The sequence below is a fragment of the Antrostomus carolinensis genome, unplaced genomic scaffold, assembly GCF_000700745.2.
Source record: "Antrostomus carolinensis isolate BGI_N321 unplaced genomic scaffold, ASM70074v2 scaffold38770, whole genome shotgun sequence".
NCBI classification, from domain to species: Eukaryota; Metazoa; Chordata; class Aves; order Caprimulgiformes; family Caprimulgidae; genus Antrostomus; species Antrostomus carolinensis.
The window spans coordinates 1-21,265 of NW_010289821.1; the positions used below are offsets into that span (position 1 = coordinate 1).

General features: G+C 34.1%; 1 protein-coding gene across 1 annotated transcript; it reads right to left on the reverse strand.

Annotated features, from left to right (window-relative positions):
* Positions 1-2,075: 2,075 nt before the first annotated feature.
* On the reverse strand, positions 2,076-19,329 carry LOC104527738 (uncharacterized protein KIAA0825-like). The gene is made up of 3 exons (XM_010171543.2): positions 19,193-19,329; positions 7,842-8,010; positions 2,076-2,753 (listed from the first exon to the last, which is right to left on the reverse strand). Exons 1-3 carry the CDS (start codon positions 19,321-19,323, stop codon positions 2,076-2,078), a joined length of 978 nt encoding a protein of 325 aa, XP_010169845.1. The 5' UTR covers positions 19,324-19,329.
* Positions 19,330-21,265: the final 1,936 nt, after the last annotated feature.

Below are 21,265 nucleotides of genomic sequence, written 5' to 3' on the forward strand. Positions count from 1 at the left end.
TATATATATATATAATGATACAGGTATAAATTTTGCTTGAGCTGATTAATAATACCAAATAATAGGCTATGACATGTCCACAAAATGGAAAAAAAAAAATCCTATGTAACTTCACAATTCTGACCCCCTATTTTTTTCTAGCCTGATGACTTCAATATTGTCTCTTTACTGTCTGGCTGCCTCCAGTCTATAAACGCAGATCATCTAGAACAGTCTGATTCTGTAGAAAAATAGTAAGAGTGACTGCAGGCAAATCAATGCTTGCCTCCCATACCAACCCCCTGAAGTAAAATAATATAAAGTACTACATAGTGAAGAGACAAAGACATGGGCATGACAGCCACTGTGAAGAAAAAAATTTTGAGGATCAAGTGGTATTAACCAACATCATTTCTAAACATATTTTATGGGTGCTAAGGAGAGAGCTGCGACGCCTGCAAAACTGACCTTTAATATATTTTGAATCAAAATTAAAATCTTCTGTGGAATTTATGAAATACAGATTTTTTTTTTTTAATTAATTGCAGCAAATGTTTTAAAAGTTGCAAACGGGTCCCATTATTTTCTTTGTATGTTTACATCTTCCCTCTGTTCTTCTGAACATACAATAGAACTGTGCACTGGAAATCTGTCTTGATAGATGTGCTGGCACAACAACATGTAAAGACACATCTTGTTGCAAAGAAAATTTAAGCAGAGGAATTACTATTTTAATAGACAGAAGGACTGTTCCCTTCCTTCTTGTAATATAGAAGCAGTTAATGTGTGTGTTTTTTTAGAGAGTCACCCTTATGGTCACCTTAATCTCCATCTCTTAAGATGTAAAATTGAGATAACTGAACTGCCCCATCTTTGTGAGCTGTTTTGAGATAGAAAGAAAAAATAAGTTACAAACTTCCAGTTGCCTATCAGTAATTTGTCAGTGAATCCTTCCACTGACTCCCATCTTACTATGTAACTCAAAGATACATTTCCTGTCATTTATTTCATAACTCAACATTAGTCTGACATGACTTCTCCAACACTCCACCCCACTAATGTATCAGCTTTACATTGAACTTCTCATCCTTTCACATTATCTGTCTGCATGCCATTTCCCTTACCTTATCTTTCATATGTCTCACATATTCCTCCGTATTTCAGCTCCTGTTGAAAAAATTGTTTCTGCAGTCCTTTTGGTGGAATTTCTAGTTGACTTATATTAACATGTATGTTGATTTTTAAACTCACAAGAGCATAATTTTCTTCTGTGTACACCTGGCAAATCATCATCTCACTCACCCTTTGTGTATGTTGTACAACCTAAAGATCTGTCTTCTGTTTCTGTATTTCTTCACATGATTCTAAACTTTTAATATTTTCTGTATGCAAACTACTTCACCTTTATGGAAGGCTATGTTTTAAACAAACAGCTCTTGCACAGAGGAGTCTCTGCATTGAAAGAGCTATTACATACAATCATGCAATTATGTTATGAAAATTTCCTTTCTGTATAATTTTTTTCTATAGCTTTGTTTCCTCCCTTTGGAAATTAGCATGTCAGACTCACCAACTGTAAAAAGAAAGTACAGAAAATATCGTATCAAAACCAGATTCCTTTCCTTCCTTAAATTCCTTAGAACAAGAAGAAAGGACCAGTAGCATTAACTCTAACTCACCATATTCATGGTCACATTATTGTACAGACTTTCCTACAATCTCCTTTAAACTAGTTTGAAAAAAGTGGGGGTAGAAAACTGAAAAGTTTGTGGTTTTTTCAAATCTGGATTAAATATTTCTTATTCTATTATGTATTTCAGCAGTTGGAATAAGTTAGACTCAAAAAAATGAGTATGACACTATAATGTTATCCAGTGAATGATAATGGGGCTTCTATATACACAAGCATAAGATACTCTCCCTTATTTAAAACCTTTTTTTTCTGACACAGTGTGTAATCCAACTGCAGTAATATGGTTAAAACACAAAGCTGTAATTAATAAACTCAGTCCTCTCTCTTCATAGGAAATAATCAAGTATATTGAAAAAAAGTAGTATAGTTAAAATAATATCAAACTGCAATGAACATAAGGCTACTAACCCACAGCATGAACTGTTCCTCTATGCTTCTTTGAAATCTTGTTTGCCTTAACTACATGTTGAGCATTTTCTTTGAACTGCAGCTCACAAAGTCTTTCAAGAAGAACTGTTATTTCTTCAGTGATGGTATCCAGATAAGTTTCATTAATAAACTTCAATGATGAAGAAGGATCAATAATAGTTCCATTTAGTATACATAAATCTTCTTTTATCATTGTGCACAATGTGGGTATGGAGCTTTGGTAACCATGAACTACATGATCAAAATTTGTTTCACCACAACTAGACAAAATACAGCTCTGTAGAAGATCACTAACCAGTTTACTCTGCATGTTTTGATACTTCGTTAAGACTTCTGATTCAGGATAAAGAAACAAAAGTTGCTGTATGCACTGAGTTTTAAACTCCATTTGTTGTGGTAAAGCATTAGTATTTGTTTCTTCCTTACTTTGCAGTCTATTTACTAAAAATCGTCGAAGATGCAATCTCACATCATCCCAGAGAGATTTCACATCCATAGCTGAATCATCCTCAATGGCATGAAGGGAAGATGTTAACTCAAAAGACGTCCCACTTGGAGTACAGGGAAATGAGACACCACACCGACTAGAGAGATCCAGAAGGAAGTGAAGTATCATTTCTTCTTGATTTTGTTCATTCTTCAGCAAGTTTTGCTAACAAAGGTAAATCAGACAGCATTTTAGAAATGTTTTTGCTAATTCTCCTACCAGCAAGTAAGAGACTCAAACAAATCACTATATAAACAACAGAAATAACAAAGCCCATTTTCCCATGGATTTATGCACCAATCCATCTCCTTGCCTACTTCCTCCAATAACTCATATTCCTCTTCCCGTCTTTCTTACATCCTTAATGTCTTTTCTCCATCAAATGTAACCCACCATTCAAAACAAAGCTTTGGAAACTCATTAGGTAAGCCTTGGCAAGCCTGTTTGTTGTAGTCCATGCACATATCTTTGAAAGAAAATGGCATGAGAAATTACTCAAGATTTACACAGATAATGACAGGTTTTTCCCATAGAACCAAGACAAAAATTTATAAAATGACACATCGTTGTTTTTTTCTATGTTCTGGCTCAGGAAGCAAGCATCAAAAAGGCCATTCTAAGGATAAAATAATCTTTCCAGGACTCCTTTAAAGAACTCAAATCAAAAAACTTGTGAGGAATTGATCAGGCTTAGATCACATGGAGCAGAAGAATGAGAAGATGTGTACCCTGTCAAACCAAGATGCAGACTGATACATTAACAATATAGCAACCTCTAAATACATCTCAGCTATATGGGTTGGAGAAGAGGGAGGAAGCCAGTTAACAAAGCAGGTGAAACCACATGGATGCATGTGCTGTTCCTACTTCATCTGAGCCTGAAGAGCTCTCCTTTTGTCCAAAGACGGGATCTTGGACCTTAGGCTGCTACAAGAGACCATGTAGCAAATAGCAGGCCCTCTTGTCACAGCTCAATGCTTTGACTTTGCCCAGAATGACATAAATTTAAACAGCACTCTGCACCTTTCCTTAATATGCACGAGACAAATCATTTGCATGAACAAGGCATGTCCAATATATGAGTAGAAGATAACCTCAAAGTCCCATGGTCACTGGACACCAAAAACTCCTTTCTCTTTCAAGGAGAAAAAAAGTTGCCTCTTATAAACCCGTTTCCTACATCCTCAACATTTTCCCTATTGCAGGTTGGCTTTGGCCACAGTCCTAGGCCTATCAACTTTCTATTTGTAAAGACCTGCTCTCAATCCACCAGCTCCACTAAAGCTGACTACACATCAACCCCCATCACAGTCACAAGAAAACAGAGGTAAATTGGTGGTACTCTTTATTTTCTGGGTTTCAGGAACCAAGTAGGCAAGCCTTAGTGACTCAGGATCTAGAAGCCCTCTCACTTGCTCCCCCACTTCTCATTGCTTCTCTCCAACAGAGACAAGTGTTGTGGCAAATCCCATAAGGGTGGTTCTTTCCACTCATCTCCTTTATGTGGGTCTCACCGCTATACTCCATCCTACAAAGAAAGGCTGGTAGAAAAACTGTTGTCAACCTTCCACCTTCAGAACTACTTATTTAACCTGTAGTATCTAAGGAAATTATTATTTTTATTTCTTTTCCCATTTTGAAAGAGAGATAAATAAATAAAATTTGAGTATGGTGTTCCGTAAATATAATAATGTCAAAATACAAAATGTTCAGTTTTCCACTGCAGCAAGCTTTTATCATTAGATAATTTATAAAAATATGAAAAAGACAAAATTTAGAACAAAAACTTCAGTGGGATTTTCTTCTTCTCCCCTCATGCTTTCAAATCATAAAAATATTTAATATCAGATCTCCTGCTCTTTGTTCTGAATGATTCAAAACTGTTGCACTCTAATGGGAGAAAACAAGAGTTTTACCTTCCTATTGCCCTCTACTTTGGAGTGCTTCATGATTAAAATTAAAAAATAAAAGAATTAGCACCACAGTAGCTAACCAAAAGACAGAGAGCATGATTGCCCCCCATAAAGGTAAGTCTTAAAAAACATAGACTAGCTATTTTTCTTCCATTTTACATCTCTATTTCAGAATGCTTCCTATGATTTTTTTTTACTTACAAGCAGAAAATGCATATGCAAGACAGAATAATAAAGAAAATTAGCAGTCAAATATCACCCTATAAAAGCACATGCATGGCACAGAAATATGTATAACTAGTTAAAATCTTAAATTGTACAAATCAAAATGCAAATAGGTAAGACTGATCTGATTTCTTCTATTATCTATTGAAGTATTCCAGAAAGTTTTGTTTCCCCAAAGAAAATGTGTCTTAGTGTGTAAAACTAAACCTGAATCACTGACCACTGTGTTGAAGAGTTGAGTCTCCACAGGTAGACTTCTGGAGTTTAAAAGATTTGGTTTTGATTTAGTTTTTTTATGAATCATGCTAAAATACTATGTTCTGAAACGAACAAAACAAGAGAAGCTGTCAAAAAGGTGAATGTAACTAATGCCTTTGGATGATGAATCCAAAATGTCTTCTAAGCAAATTCCTACTGCTGTTTTTTAAGGTTAAACAGAAACATTTTTATTCATGAAAACCAATAAGAACCTAAGCATTGTTTCAAGCCCTTTGCAACTTCAAGTAAAGCATTAGAAACAGGAAACTTGCACATCCCATCTTAGACTTGGTGTCATGCAGAAAAAGAGCCCCTGAAGTGAACTTTGAAGCTCTGAAAACACAGTGTCATTAAAGCTCTTTGAACACTGCCTATATTGACATAGGCTTTTCTATTTCAAAATCAACCTGTAAAAAAACTTCAAAAGATGATGCAAAATCTATTCAAGATAAAAAATCCAAATTGGTATCCAAAGGTTTTAGAGAAACATGAAAAGTCTTTATGAGCACAGAAAGTTAGTGACAATAATATACAGGAAAACTTTTGCTGTCTGCCAACTGAGTACTACCTACTACAGACTACTACTATCTATCATATTAACAAAAAAATCCAGTAAGATGAAGATTTTGTTAAAGAATATATTGTTATTAGATTAGCAGGAATAGAATTGAATGAAGATGTGTTCATGTTCATATTCAGCTTTTAAATATTTAGAATTATAAAACAGGACACAGAATGATGAAATTTCATGTAGTTAACACTGTCAGGCTTCATGAAGAACCTCTCAGTAGTTCCGTAAGAGTTCACAAATGCCTGGGAATACTACGCTAACAATAAACCCAAATACATAAAACCCAAATACATAAACCCTCTGCCAAAACACATACAGAACTTCCCACTATTTTTTTAATTGTTTGAGCATCTTAAAAGATAAACAAAATCCCTAACAAAATAAACATACCTAATAAGGGATAACAATGAATAGGGATATCGTCCTGAAGTAGAAGGAAGGTTACTATTATTGAAGATGTATTATATGATACCTAATTAAAAGCTTGCAAGTGAGAAATTAAGTCAACTGATTAATTAGTTCAATGGATGGAGGTACACATTTGAGAAAGGTCAGATCGTAATAATCTCATTGTTATTGAAAATAGTTTACTGCAAACCTGTTTGCGGAGCAAAAGATTATCTAGTGTGAACCTAACTTCTTACAGTTAAATTGCCTATGCTAATACAGATACACATCTACACAACAGGCTGGATTATCTAAGAAGCCATCATCCTGAAAACATTGATGTCCAAGTTCCTGAGCTCCACAGATGTTTTCCTGATAAACTGCAGAATTGTGACTTTAAGGCTCCTGACACTGCTGTCTGTTTAGCAGCCTGCCACACAGCCATTCTCAAGCCCTAACTGGATTCTACTGCCCACGGCCAGACTGTCACGCAGCCAGGAAGCTCCTGGGAAACTGAAGAGCTAGAAAGTACATTTTGTTAAGATATCCCCGAAGTATTCCAGAGATAGGGACATTTTGGTGTTTCCCAAACAAATGCCGCCACCTCGTGTTCAGGTATATGGCTCGAAAAGACCTTGGAGAAGGAAGAAAGCAGGGAGAGGACACAAGTCAGTAAGTCATCATTGCCATGCCCTCTTCTGAGGGGGTTTAAGTGAGGATCTAACTGGACTAAGGAATAACAAAAGACTTCCTGAGACAGCACTTTCTGGGATTTTCTGATTTTGTCCAGTTGAAGTATGACACGTATGAAGCAGTCTCCAACACACTTGAGTGGGATGATTATTAACAGCAACATTCATACTGATCACCTGTGTTAGAAAGGGACAAAATCACTTCTTCACCACGTGAACATTAAAGACCTGGTATTTCTAGAGATTACTTCCTCATCTGACACAGCTTAACATCCAGTGGATTCAAGGGTGACTGAAAGATCAACAACCAGTTTTAAGAGTCAAAAAACTGAGAGGTGATTTGATGAAGTTTGAGCTCTAGCCAGGAGAACTTCTCCACAGCAGTTTTCCTCTCCTAGGACAGGCAATCTTAGCCTAAAGGTGTCCACCTTCTGTGAATAAACCAAGACATGGAATTGACAAAAGAAAAATCTTCTGGATACTGTTTATTTGTTTTGACACTCATATGTATGTACATCATATAAACACACATATACACAGTTTATATACAAACGTGCAGGCTGCCATTTACTGAGATATCATCCTTCACTTATCTAGCCAATTCAGTTTTCCAGACTTCAATTTCCACACACATATTCCAAGCTGAAATTTTAATAAAAATTTTGGATAAAAAATGCCTTCTAAATGATGAAATTTTTTTGTAGAAGCGAAATTTGATTCGTGGTTGCATCTGGTTGTAATATTTGCTAGGACAATGGATGTAGCTCCCACATTTCAAATTAGAAAAAGTAGACAGGAATTTAATGCTTAAATAATGCATAAAGGACAATAATCTGTATCAGATAAGCTAAATTCATAGTGATACAAGTGAAGAATAAGCAGTTAACAGGAATAACCTCAGTGTAGACAGTAACTTCAGATGTTTTTTAGCAACATGTGTTTATAAACAGTCCTAGAAGTGCTGAACATGTGGTAGTATCATGAAAATATTTTGTCCCAAGTTTGTCTATTTAAGGCATGATCAAAAGGAAGCATAACCCCCTACTGCTGACATAAAAACAGTACTAAAAACTTAAAATAAAATTTCTGAACTATCCTCACCCCAGTGAACACTGAAAAAAGAAAACTAATTAAACTCAGAAAAGCCCCCCTCCCATCATATAACTAACTTCCCCAAACATTAAAATCTTTAATAAAAAATTTTTACCAGGGTCTTAAGGAACTCCATCAGCTCTCCGTGGTGTGTAGAAAAAGGTTTGATAGAACTAAAATCGCAATTGTTTAGCCACTGAATGCAGTCATTTGTGCTTTGTAGTATCTCATCAGCACATATTTCATTTACTTCCGATTGCAGGTGTTTAAGACATTGTTCTATGCTAAAAAACAAAAACAAAATGAAAAATTACAGGATTTTTTTTCATGACTTGAAGATAAAAGCATTGTATATATTCTGTATTTTAAAAAGAAAAACTACTTTTTCTTCATAGATTAAATGTCTCGCACAAAATAAGGCCTGAATTTGCAGGATTAACATTTAAATACGGTTGAGCCAGAGCTAAAATAAATTTCCTTCAGGCCAGACTGTACCATGTTCAGGAAGAGTAAGTACTGCCTCATTTCTCAAACAATCTTGTACTTAATAATAAACTAGTAGTGAATAAGACATCATTCAACCTAAGATCGGGCCCTCGGTGCTTACTTAGCTAAAGCAGAGAATATAAACTGAATCAACTACCATACTCAAAGGTGAATGTGTCATTTGCTCCTTTAGCAAATCAGCAGTTGTTTTATAATACCTAAAATGTATTAAAGACCCACTGACATCACAGAAAATGCTGAAAAGAATTTTTGAGTCAGTTGTGCTGAGAAAGCAGATTTTTTCTTTCTTGTTTCTTTCGTTAGACTATTTGAAAGAAAACAGAATTTATTTTCAAGGAGCTGATCTGTTCAATATTCATTTAAAATGATAATCCTGTTCATGAAATCAGATGTGGCTGGTATGGTTATTACAGGATTTTCAGTTGAAAAAAATCACAAGAACAACTGAATATCCAAAATAATTTTATTTCTATTTGTGTGGACACTTACCTGAAAACAAAAACAAACAAAAAAAGAAAAATCTAATTCTATATCTTTTCCTACAAAAACACCTTTTCAGTATTTCAGAACTATATTTTTTTTTTAATATAGTTTCAGTTAGAAAAATAGTATTGGCTAGATCTAAGCAGATCTAGGTTTAATACAAACAGAGTCAACAACGAGACTGACGTCAGTTCTGGTTATTGAAGTGCAAAGTGATTCTCATCACTATTTTCATTTTATTTTGGAGCATATTAGCTATTCCATTTATACTCTTAGAGCTGATCAGAAATGCAAGTTTTAACACAAGTTAAAATTTAGTTCTATGTCTCTGGAGTTATAACAGTTGCGTTATAAACTGAGTTACTGAGCTTTTTACAGGTATTTCAGTGTCAGATACTTTTGATCATATTACTTTCTATTTTCATGACATCAACCAAACAACAAACTTCCCTGTTATACTGCCACTCGCCTCTCTGTTTTATAGATGAAATATGGTTGTCTTTAACTGTTCTCTAACATTTTCAAATTTGACTAGTTCTGGCAACAGAAGATGAGAGAACTAGATTAGAAAAGAGGACACGAAGTGGAGAAAAGGGGAATGAGAGGAGAGGGAAGAAAGGGGAAAATAAATCAAGTGTATTTAAGTGTATTACAAGCCATGACAAAAATAGCAAATTAAAGACCACTAGTTTTCAAAAAAAAAAAAAAAGAAAACTTTTTTTTTTTTTTAATTAGTAACCTTGAATAAAGTAATAAAGTTTTAACTTTTTTTCTGCATAACTTCTCTGCGTGGAAAGATCCACATTCCATGAAATATCATCTTTTTGGAGGAAAATATTTTTTATTAAAAATATAATCTGCTTTGAATATGAAATTACAAAAAAAACCCAACAAACAACCCAACAAACCTTAAACACTACTAACCCCTATCAATTTGTAACAAGAAATCAGCAATGAAAGGCCATTCTGCGTATTACCCACTGACCATACTTCACCCTTTAATTCTTCCTGCAGTACCATTTTGAGGATGTGGAAGAAGTATTTATTTTCTTTTCTACTGGATTTTCTCCTTTATCGTCTGACTTGCATTTTATTCATTTACAGATGCTATGTAAGGTACCCCTAATTTCTACTAGCTCTCTCATTCTGATCAACAGCAATAAAGTAAATCAGTGTCATCCATACCTTTGGGAACCGAGTCTGTTAGTTTAAATTGACGTTTTAACAAAACAGTGAAAAAAAAATAAGCAAACAATCACTCTAAATTAAGTTCAGAGATAAAGAGTAGTCCACGCTTTCCTTTTATTTTTAAGTCACCTACAACAAGCACAAAAGAGAGAAGTATGTTTTTTTTCTGAGAATGCTGTCAAGACATAATCTATGATAGGTTTCACTTTTTGCCTTTTGTTTCTTTAAAATACAGTGCTAAATAATATCAAATGGAATATGAAAATTGCATCAACTACAATTACAGAATGCAAGGATGATCATAAGAATGTAAGTGCAGAAGTGTAGCATTTTGAATGTCAGAAAAAAACCCCATGAATTATTTCCAAAATTATGACTATACAAATTAAAAAAAAAAAAAAAATCATCAAAATAAGTAGGTGATTTTGAACAGATTATTTTCCCATGTTGAACTGTATTCGTTAAGAATTGTGGTTATATTTGTTTTATGCTTAAAAGACATGAGGTAAACCCTAGCAAAATGAAGTCATCACATTTTACAGCTGTACTATCTTCAGAAACCAAATTCAGTAACTACAACTAATGCTAAAATATATAAAAATTTTCAAAACTTATTAATACCTGAGTGGCCTTTAAAACACCTCCACAAAATTGACACAAAAGTCTTGAGATTTTCCCCAGCATGACTGAGTTCAAAATGAAGTGCACTGAAACAAGTATCTTTTCCCATCATCAAAGGACCTTATCAGGAGCACAAAAGGACCTCCATGAAAAACAATCGCTCTCTGCCTGTGGCCCACTCAGGTTCCTGATGGGATAGCCCAGACATGAATACCAATTTTAAACTGGAAAAAAGATTGGCCCCTATCTTTTTTAACTTGTGAAACCTCTTCTCAGGACTAGGAAACTAAATGCCTTGTTCATACACCTTGACTCCTGGGACGTTATCAAAGGTTTTTATTGTGGTGTGCTGATGTGCCTCATTCCACCCTACCCAACAGATCACAGCGCTGTGCATTGTCAAAGGGACTACTGTTCTTTGTCTGTGCCAACCTGCTTCAATTAGGAACCAGTTTTTACACTCATCTTTGAATCTGTGTGCAAGCCAATAAACTACAAGCTATGAATAGGCTACAGCCTTCTCAAGACCAAATATTTCAGTAATTTGTCCCAACACTGATAAGGGGATTAGGTGGATAAATTTCAGTGGCCTTCCCTGTAGGTACAAATCATTATCAGGCTGTTAATTTTATTTGATCCTTTCATTCCAGTAAAGTAAACACCAAATTAGGACTAAAACTGGTTTTCATTGAATAAAAATATTTTCATCCTGTTTACTTAAGAGTTTACTGTAGGTAAACATGGTCTCAAAAACACTGCTATTTCTTTTAAGATTTTTGTCAACACTTAGCATTACATGAACATGGTTAATTATAGATACTTGTTCCTTTACATGACTTACATAATTAAGCGAAATATTTAGGAATTTTGTTACCACTGGAAAAAAAACAAACCTTAGTGTGTATTATTTGAGTTTAGAGAGCAATCATTTTAAATCTGCCAAATAGGATAAAAATTATTCTCACTGTGTAGGCTAGTATTTAAAACTATAATTTCACATCAGCGTAGGGAGAAGGAGACTTTAATTTCCTTTTTCAGAAAGGAAATTTGCTGAAGTTTAAAAAACTGTAAACAATATAATTTTGCTGTGAAAAATGTGCTCAATGTATTTAATGAATTTTATTCTTGAAAGTACAATTACAAAAAGCCATATAAAGTGATAAATTCCTTTCTCCCCCCCAAAAAAAATCCCTTTTCATTAAGGTTTATCTGCAAATATATTGTTCAGAGCAGTAAACAATCTCCTTTTTTTTTGGAGAAATTGAGGCATCAAGCCAGATGATGTCAAGTGACACTATACACATATGACACGTACCAAAATTGTCTTAAAATCATGTGCAGTCAATGGAAAAACACAACCATGTCTGTGTGCAACCCTATATAAATCACGAATACGAGATCTGGACTACAACAAGGAAATCAGATATAGTTGAGTACTTAACACTTTTTCCCTATTTAATATTGTTAACTGGTTCTGTGCTCCATATGGATGTTTTCTGAAACTCTAAGCCTTAATGATAAGGTGAGGCATACAATTCATATTTTAGGTGCTCAGGTACCAATGTTGAGGCATTACTGAACCAAATCATAAGGTGCTTAATTCTTCTGTTGGAAATTAGCCTACAGGCACTACGTGGCAACAGCTGTTCCAGGTCAGATGAAAAGTCTCCAAGTCTCTGACAGTGGTCATTAGGAGATGTCAAAGAAGAAATTTTTTTGTAAAAAAAAAGTTAAAAAAAAGTTAATATTTCTCAGAATATTTTCGTTGTCTCCATCAGTTTGTGACACAAGGACTTAAATGAGGCGGTGCCCTAGTAGTTAACAGCCCTCAATTAATTTTCCTTCCACAGATGATTCCACTTTTCTTTGAACCTCTGGAACTTTTCAGACATAAACATAAAAAAATAGTCACCAAACCACTGAACAAAGAGTGGAATATAAAAGCTCAAAGGAAAGAAATAACCTTTCTCTGTAGCAAAGAAACCTGATAGTTATGCTTATATGGATTTTTGCAAAATTGACTGATTTTTCAAGAAATAAATCTTTAGTCCTACACAAAGAGTATCTTGAGCTTTTGTGGGCACATCAATACTTGCAGTTAGTACTACTGGTATATCATTATTCCAGGGAAAATTATTTCACTGAAATAGCTTCTCCTTTGTAGAGGTGAAGTGTCTTTTTTTTTTACACACTAAGCAAAGTTCTGTTATGTTATCTGTGTCCACACTGTAGTGCTTTTCTGGAGCAGCATGTCAATACCATTTGGTAAGTACTCCCACTGTAGAGAGACAGGCTCAATTTGAGAACTCCTAGGTGCTCTTATTTATTGAGTTAGTGATAGTTTTTAGGAAAAACCTAATAACGTGGCGAGACCACTGTTTAAGTGGCTGCATCAATGGACAGACAGTTAAAAACCAAGTACTATAATGGAACTGATAGTGTAAGCACTGTCATACTGATACATTATTTTGAAAAGCACAGTATCAAAATGAGGGTTGCTGTCTCCATATATCATTTTCCATTGCCTAATATTACTATGAGTAAGTTGAAGGATGATCTTCTAACTCCTCTCAATTTCTAACAAGCACTGTTTCAATTTATTTCATATAGCATATGGAACAGCCATAAAATGACAGAGAGATTGGTTAAATTAAACTGCTAAGCTATAAATTGAAATTATCTTTAAACCTCATGTTACTTATGCTTCAGAACCTCATATTCATGGAGATCTGCTTTTGGAATCAGAGTTTATATGTCTTTTATGAAGAACAGACAGTTTGTTTTAAAATAACTGTTTCCACTGTTTTTGGAGATTGAAGCACTAACATCATACTATTTTGCTATTGTCATGTATATTCATTAGAAAGCTTGTCTGCCAAATATACAGGGCATTTTATACAAAACCAGTCATGTCATTTGGAAACCTGTGTGTCAGAGGACCTGCTGTACACTTTGAGGAGTAAGAAATCTTTGAGAAAAACTTTTACCAGTATAACTCCCACAGGCATTTTCCTTGTTACACTTTCTCCCATGTGGAAACAAACATTTCGTTTTATTTCATAAGAGCTGACCTGCCAAAAAGGAAATATTAAGAAAATTTCCATGACCTACGGATGATTCCATGAGGTCACTGCTGATGCCTCAGCACTACTGTGTGTTAATAAACAGCAATTTAACCATAAATATAAATAACTTTTTTTCTAGTACCTTTTAAACTGCTAGATGCAATCTAACTGGAAAAAAAGCAAAAAAACCAAAAAAACTCCCAACTAAACCATAAAGATTCATGCAAATAATGTTTTGATAACTTAATCTTGAACAGAAACAAGAGGATTGACCAAAAATAACTATTTATCATCTTGCGTGTTCCTGCAATGTTTATCATAACTTACAGTAAGATTCATGGTACAATGTATCTCTTAAGATTTCTAAAATTCTGAAAAAAAAAAGATATTATTGTAATTCCAGGCCTATAAAGTTTGTGCTACTCCATTTTAGTCTATCTGACCATCAGTTTATTCTTGCTGGTATGTCCATTTTCTTATTCTCATTAACCCAACTGCATAAACAGATGAAATTCCTTGTTATATTTTATATTCTTTACAATGGTGACCTCAACAGCAGAAGAGAAATATACAAAGTAAAGCTGTTACTGCCAATAATACAGATGTTGTTATCATCTCGTATTTGTGGGTATGTTAACTTTTTTATCATAGTTTGACTATATTATTCTCTTATTCATATTTTGTATCTAAGTTCCACTAAAAACAAGACTGGCAAGAATGAAGTTAAACATTATTTTGTAAGCAGTAATACGAAACTGATGGAAAGACTGACTACAAAAACTTTATGTCTTTAGAAAAAAGCTGGTAAGACAAACGTCTTCACGCTCGTTTTCAAAACCAGCAATTCTTTAAAATATGAGTCTGAAGGTTACAGGCTTATTATAAAGCCAAAAACCTTGAAAAAATGCATTCCCTCAAATTCTTCCTATTGTAATCTTGGACCTTAAGACATAAACCAAAAACACAGTCCCAGCTGCGAGGACTTTGCACAGTAGTTCATATCTCTAATTTAGCTATTTACAAAACATATCCACCAAAACTGTAACTATACCATTGAAACCAGAAAGAAATAAAATAGTGACGACTTTGCTGCACGTCAGCGAGATAAGAACTACTCAACAGCTTAACCATACGAGAATTGTCAGTTCCACCTGAAGCACTACCTACCTTTAATTTCCATTCCTGTTTTAAAGACTTGAGATATTTCAGCCCTCAAGATGTAAGCTTTGCCTTGATAAGTCATTTCAGGAGACTGGCAGAGAAACATGGGAGTCTTTCAACTCCAATGACCAAAACATAATAGTGAAAGAGAAAAGCTAAAAAACCATTGTCTCGTGTATTCTTATATGAAATTAATTGGGGTATTTCATAGTGCAAAGAACTGATTACAGCTTCTGCAGATGTACGTGACAGCTAACTAACCACCTAAGATACTGACACAATTATAATCACTGTAGATTGGACTTAAACTTTATGCCTATTAAAATAGACAATCACTGGGGAACTCTGTGCTGTCCAGCCAGCAAGGTGGTAAGAAACAGCTAAGAAACCCACTGATAATGCAAAAAGACAACATGGGCTGAATAGGAATAAAATTACATTCCTTTCTCAGTTTAATTACTGATTCCTGGAAATTACTGCAGGTCAGTAGACAAACAGATACTATTTTGACACAGATTTTTGTAACATTATTCTAATATCTTAATAGGTAGTAAATGCTCAACTAAATACTACAGTAATGCACTTGTACAGCAAGCAGACTGCAGTCACACAGAAGGGTCAAATTCTTTTTCAGAGCTCTGATAAATATTAGGTCTGAGTAAAACTGATGAAATTATCAATTTTATTCCTCTACTATTAGTTCTAGTTTGAAATTCTCCCAAATATTCAACCACTCTTGGGATTTTGGATAGAGACGCCAAGATTTTGCTAATCTCTTGAATAACAAGTGAGGTATAGTTGCTTCCTGAAAATTCCAGAGAGAAATATGACAAGATTTTCTTCAAAATAAACTAGAGAAAGATAAGTCTTGCAGCACATCCCAGTTTAAAAACACATGACCCTTTGCACACTCCAATCCTGATACAGGAAAATGGAATGGGACAGCAGTGCTAAACACCCTCTTTGGAATTCCCCCATTCCTCTGCTGTGAGGTGTTGATAGTGGGAAGTGTTTCTATGCAAATCACCAAAGTTGTAACCAACAATTGCAAAATGTCATACTAACACCCTTATTGAGGTACGTTCCAGATAGTCATATTATTTGGAAGTTAAGGATCTTATTAGTTGCTCAGATAATGATTACAATTTATATTGAACAGTTATGGGACTAGATACAATGCTATGAGCACTTATTAGTATTGACCTCACTGAAGCCCTTCAAAAAAGACCTTCATCAAAATCCCAGGTGACTGAATTGCTGTTAAATAGACAGAGGGTCATGTTGAAGTTTATCAGATTGAAGTCAAACTAAGCCTTTGTGAAGAGCCTCACAAAGATATAGTCTCCAGTGTATTGTGGAGATACAATCATTAGTAAACAGCTTTGTTGAATTCTCACTGATTGTTCTGTTGAAGAAGACCTACAACACCTCACATTGTCCTACAGTCTCATAGAATATATCACCACTTCATCACCACTAAAAGGCAGCTAATCACTCACTAAAGAAAGCACAGAATACACAAAAAATATCAACTGTTGAAGAAATTTCATGCTTAAAATCACTTTCAAGTTATGCACTGTAATTTTGGTTTCAAGCTCTGTACCTTATTTTCTGCTTAGAAGTATTAAATATCAACTGAAAGTTTAGTTCTGTGGATTGTTCAAAAATTAACTCTTACTAATTTAATCTTCCATACTAGAAAAAAAAAAAAAATTCCAAAACCTCAGTTTTGATGAACAGTAAAAGTCAAAACAAATGTGATGGGACAACCGAGAACAAATGTTCATCCTGATGAAATTATGAACGCAATTTCACACTTTGGAATAACCCGAGACTATCATTAAAACTGCCCAGCAATTACACTGGCTTTGAGAGTTCATATTCACCTGTCTCTATAAACTGCTGCAAAAATAAAGTTAACATTCAAGTGTAATAAGTGCTCTGTTATACAGTAGTGAATGAATGGATCACTTACTCCCTTAAAACTTACAAATAAAACAATTTCACACAGATGGCCCTTTTTTTTTCTTTTTGTTTTTTTGTTTTTTTGTTATAGCACCAAATAGAGTTGGCACAATACAAAAATCCTGAAGGTAATTCGACTGCTGGAAAGCATATCTGATTTGTCGTGTCACACAATTTTATAAAAGCTATTCAGTTGGAAGGCAATAAATGAGCATTCAAGTGATTTACACACTTTTGGATCATAATTTTTTACACAATGTTTTATTTCTAAAAATATATATATGCTGTATACTATTATGTTTATTCTCTGTGGTATAATAAAATCATAAATCTCCCTGATGAAAAATGGATTGTATTCCAATTGTATCACTGTAGCACATAGAGCTGCTCTTATCATACCACTTACAAAGATCAATGGTAACTTGAAAATGATTTCATTCCATGCTACCTCTAATATATTAGCAATAAAAGGACTCTTTTTAATTTAAAAGTCACATCAGCTGCTGTCCATCTTCTTTTAAACTCCTCTCCATTTCTGAAGCTGACATATTACATGAGCAAAATATCACCTGGTAACTACAGGGCTACTTTCTGATTTTCCTTGTGAAAATCAGTTTAAAAACTAGCTTAAGTGTCTATTCAGCAGAAATACAAAGCTTTTCCTGACATGCATTGCTGTGGACCACACCCTACCCCAATTTCCTGCTCTCCTTGGATATAATACCATTTGGATCTCACAAACTTACAGCAAAAATCCCTTTTAATTTGTAGGACTATGTCCCTAAGACGGGGACAATCAGCCTTCTTAAAAATGTACAGATAATTCCACTGTGATGATGTTAATGTAAAATGCAACATAAAATGTGATCTGATATAAAGTACCATTAAAAGAAACAAACAGCTGGCCTGCTTTCCCAGAGCCAAAGGTTTTCTCAACCAGCAGCACACATTTTACCCTCACTAAAACCAAAGAGTAGTAAAGCATGCATTCCAATGACTCATCTTAATAATAATTTTTCTAACTCTCAGGCTGGCTCTGCACAATGATGACAAAATCACCTTTACTTGATAGCTGAAGAGGTGACAACACATCTGCCAAAAATGTTGATGCTGTTTTTACCCAGATAGGCAGGGCCATAGCAACTCAAAATGTGAGTACCTCTGACTGTGTTATGGCATCAACTGAACTCTAAGTAAGTGTCTACATTTCAGTGATGTCAACAGCTGGAAAATTGTACTAAGAAACTGCATTCTGCAGTGATCTACAATAGCATATTTCCGTGATCTTCACTATCATTGATACCACAGGATTATTACTATCGCAAATACATTTGTAAACACTAAGTTTTTAAATGAATATGTTCAAAACGTGAGATATGAGTCATATAAATAAAAATCCCCAAAAATGTCTCAGCTTAGCATAAGCAATATAATAGTAATTCAGAGATGACCTAAATCAGTTTTCAGAGAGATACAGCAATGGTTTATCTCCATTCTTCCGGAAATTGTTTGGGAGCAGACAAAGACCTCCAAAATGGAGGACCAAAATGTGGGCTTCATTAAAATTACACATCAGTCTTAAAACAGATGTCAGGAAGGGCATTCTTTGAAATCACATGGCTCTATAATGTTTACTGTTATCCAAAGGCAAGCACTTTCAAAATTTAATACAAATTCTGCTATTTGTAATGTCTCTGAATGTACACCTAATTTTTTAAAGAGGCAATTACTTCATTTGATGCTTAGAGCATCTTTCACAGTATTCTAAAGGTACTAAAGAGTTTAGCCACATAATACTGCTGCCACTTTTCAAATAAGGCACAAAAACTTGAGCTGATTTTTTTTGTAGTCATGCAAAAAATTCACATCAACAAGGAGCTCTTTCAGTACTCTATTGTTTCTACAGCATTGATATTTGGAAACCAGTACGTCACAAAGAAGTGGACAATGAAATATATTACAAAACAAATTCTAGTTAGAAAATCTTCTATTGCAGTATAACAGTTTTAACTGAAATAGGTAAAAATAATGTCTTATGTAAGAAAGATAATATATATTAACTTACTTGCATTTTCTGCTTCCATTAGAAAGGCTTAAAGAACATACTGTGTTCAAATTTTGCTTTTTTGTCAAGTTCTGTAGCTCTTTTAGTGAATAAAAATTCTATCTCACAGGTGTAGGAAATACAACTGTCATGGGAATACACATTTTATTCCCCCACTATCACACCTACTGCAAGAATTCCTGAGACGAAGGTGATTCAACTGTTAAAAATATGCAGAGAAAGGCTATAGCACAAAAATTATATGGCATTAAAAATTTGTTAAGTGCTCAAGTGGTTAAGGCAAAATTACTACTGAAATAATTATCAGAATTTTAACCTACAACTAGGAAACAAAGAAGAAAAAAAGTTGTATTTCTTCCTGAATGTAATGACTTTCACTGAGATTTTGGATACAAATAAAACAGTCTTTACCTAGAAGAGTTCTTCTTTATTTTTTCATCAAGATCACCAAGGACTTGTTGAAACTCTAGTTCTCCAGGAAGGACATTTAACAAACAGTCTAAATTGCAAGAATCAAGAGAACACTCTCCTGCCCATTCCATTTTCAAAATCTGTAAGATAGATAGAGAAAAGTGGGTAAATAATTAAAAAATTCAGACTGTAAGTATCAAAACATACAACCTTTGGTTCCTTGGAAGTACTGAGATTAATAAGGGAAGCGTTTATGTGGGGAATTATAAAATCAATGTTGAATAGTAAACCTAATTCAAGGTTCTCAGTAGAGTTCTACAGAGAGGGACATCTGTAAAATAAAAGCAGAGATAAATTTCATAATATCTTTCTTTTTTGTTTAAAAAAAATCTATTCTTTTAGCTTATTCAGAGTAGTAGCTTTCTTTTTTTATAAGATTTAGAAAGAAAATTCTCACTATTATAACTGGAAACTATCAAAATAAATAAATATGTTAGAGGGTAAATTTCTTTTCTGTGTGTTTATAATTTCTGTCCAAGGGGTAACTGCTTTCTGGAAATGAAATACATCACTGTAAGTAACTATAACATAAAAATCCAGACCAAAACACTGTAAGGTACCAGAAAACAAGTGTCATGTTGCTTTGTAGACATTTTACTCAACAAACACTTTGCCAAAACACTGGCCTAGTCAAACTAAAACACTAAATCCCAGGATTCTTTACATCAGAAGCAAAGCATGAGCAAGAGTTATTTTTTTCTGTCTGTAAAAACAATATAAATATTTCTCCAAAAAAAAAAAAAGAAATCAGAAAAAAACAAAACGCAGAATGAATTAATACAATGTTTTTCTTACAGGCGATAGTCTTTTACGAAGCAGTTACAAAGTTGGTTGGAAATTTACCTAGAGGCACTACTAGAAAACCAGATTGAAAGTTTTTCTAAGTGAACTGTCTACAAAACAAAACATCAGATTAAGATGCAAGGTCAAGATGATAGTTTTGGTCAAAGATGAGTGTAGACCTACAAGTAACAGAACTGTGCATTTGTTCAGCAGAAATTATACTACTGATTTGGGTTTTGCTCTTTCAAAACAAAGTTAGAACAAAAGTGAAGGTTCTTTAGAGCCTGGTATCTTGCAGCTCTGAATTAATAGCACAATACTACAAAATATTTCATGGATATATAATTTTGTTAAATTTTCAGAAGCTACAGAATACCTCTTTGCAAATAACAAAATTCAAAGACTTCCAACATTTTGGAATGTAGCAGGGACTTAGTCACCCTTCTGGTTAAAAAGTCTGGATGTAAAACAAATACAACACGTAACACATTGAGGGAAGATCAGTCTTTGAATATAATACTCAAAGTAACTTAACAGATGTAACTGCAATTAAAGACACTGTAATTGAAAGTAGAAGTTAAAAAGCACTCTCTCAAATGCTGAAATACTTCAGTCAGTTGTTCTGGCAAAAGACAGTAGGCCAACTGGGAAGGTTCTGAAACCAATGGAAAAACATTAAATGGTGCTTTATAGAACTGAGATAAAAGGAATACTGAAAATACAGTTGTTCACTCATGCATACCTATATTCAGATGTGCTACACAAATCCACTCCCTTTTCTCTTCATAAATATCTGAGTTTATATAGAATGTGATGCTAAAACCATTCAATAGCTATAACTCAAACTCATCTTTCGTCCAACCATGCTTGCAGAACAGTCAATGACTGGTGTAAAATGTACTGGATAAAAGATACATGTAATGCAAAAATAACAACAGCCTGGAGCGAGTTAGAGTTTCCAACAATCAAAATTTTATATTTAGATTTATTCCTAACTCTTTTCCTTACAGGATAGCCAAAATAAGTTTATGTTCCTCAGAAAAATATCAGTGTAGTTTACAGACCACTTACTGTTGAAAAAATTCATCATGTGAAAAGAATCACCTTGTAAACTTGACAGCCTAGTTTCCATGTAAGAATTCTATGTCATACTTCCTTGGTTCACTTGTCAAAACAAGGTTATAGATCCTTTCAGTCTTGGCTTATGGGGGGAAAAGCAACATGTGATTA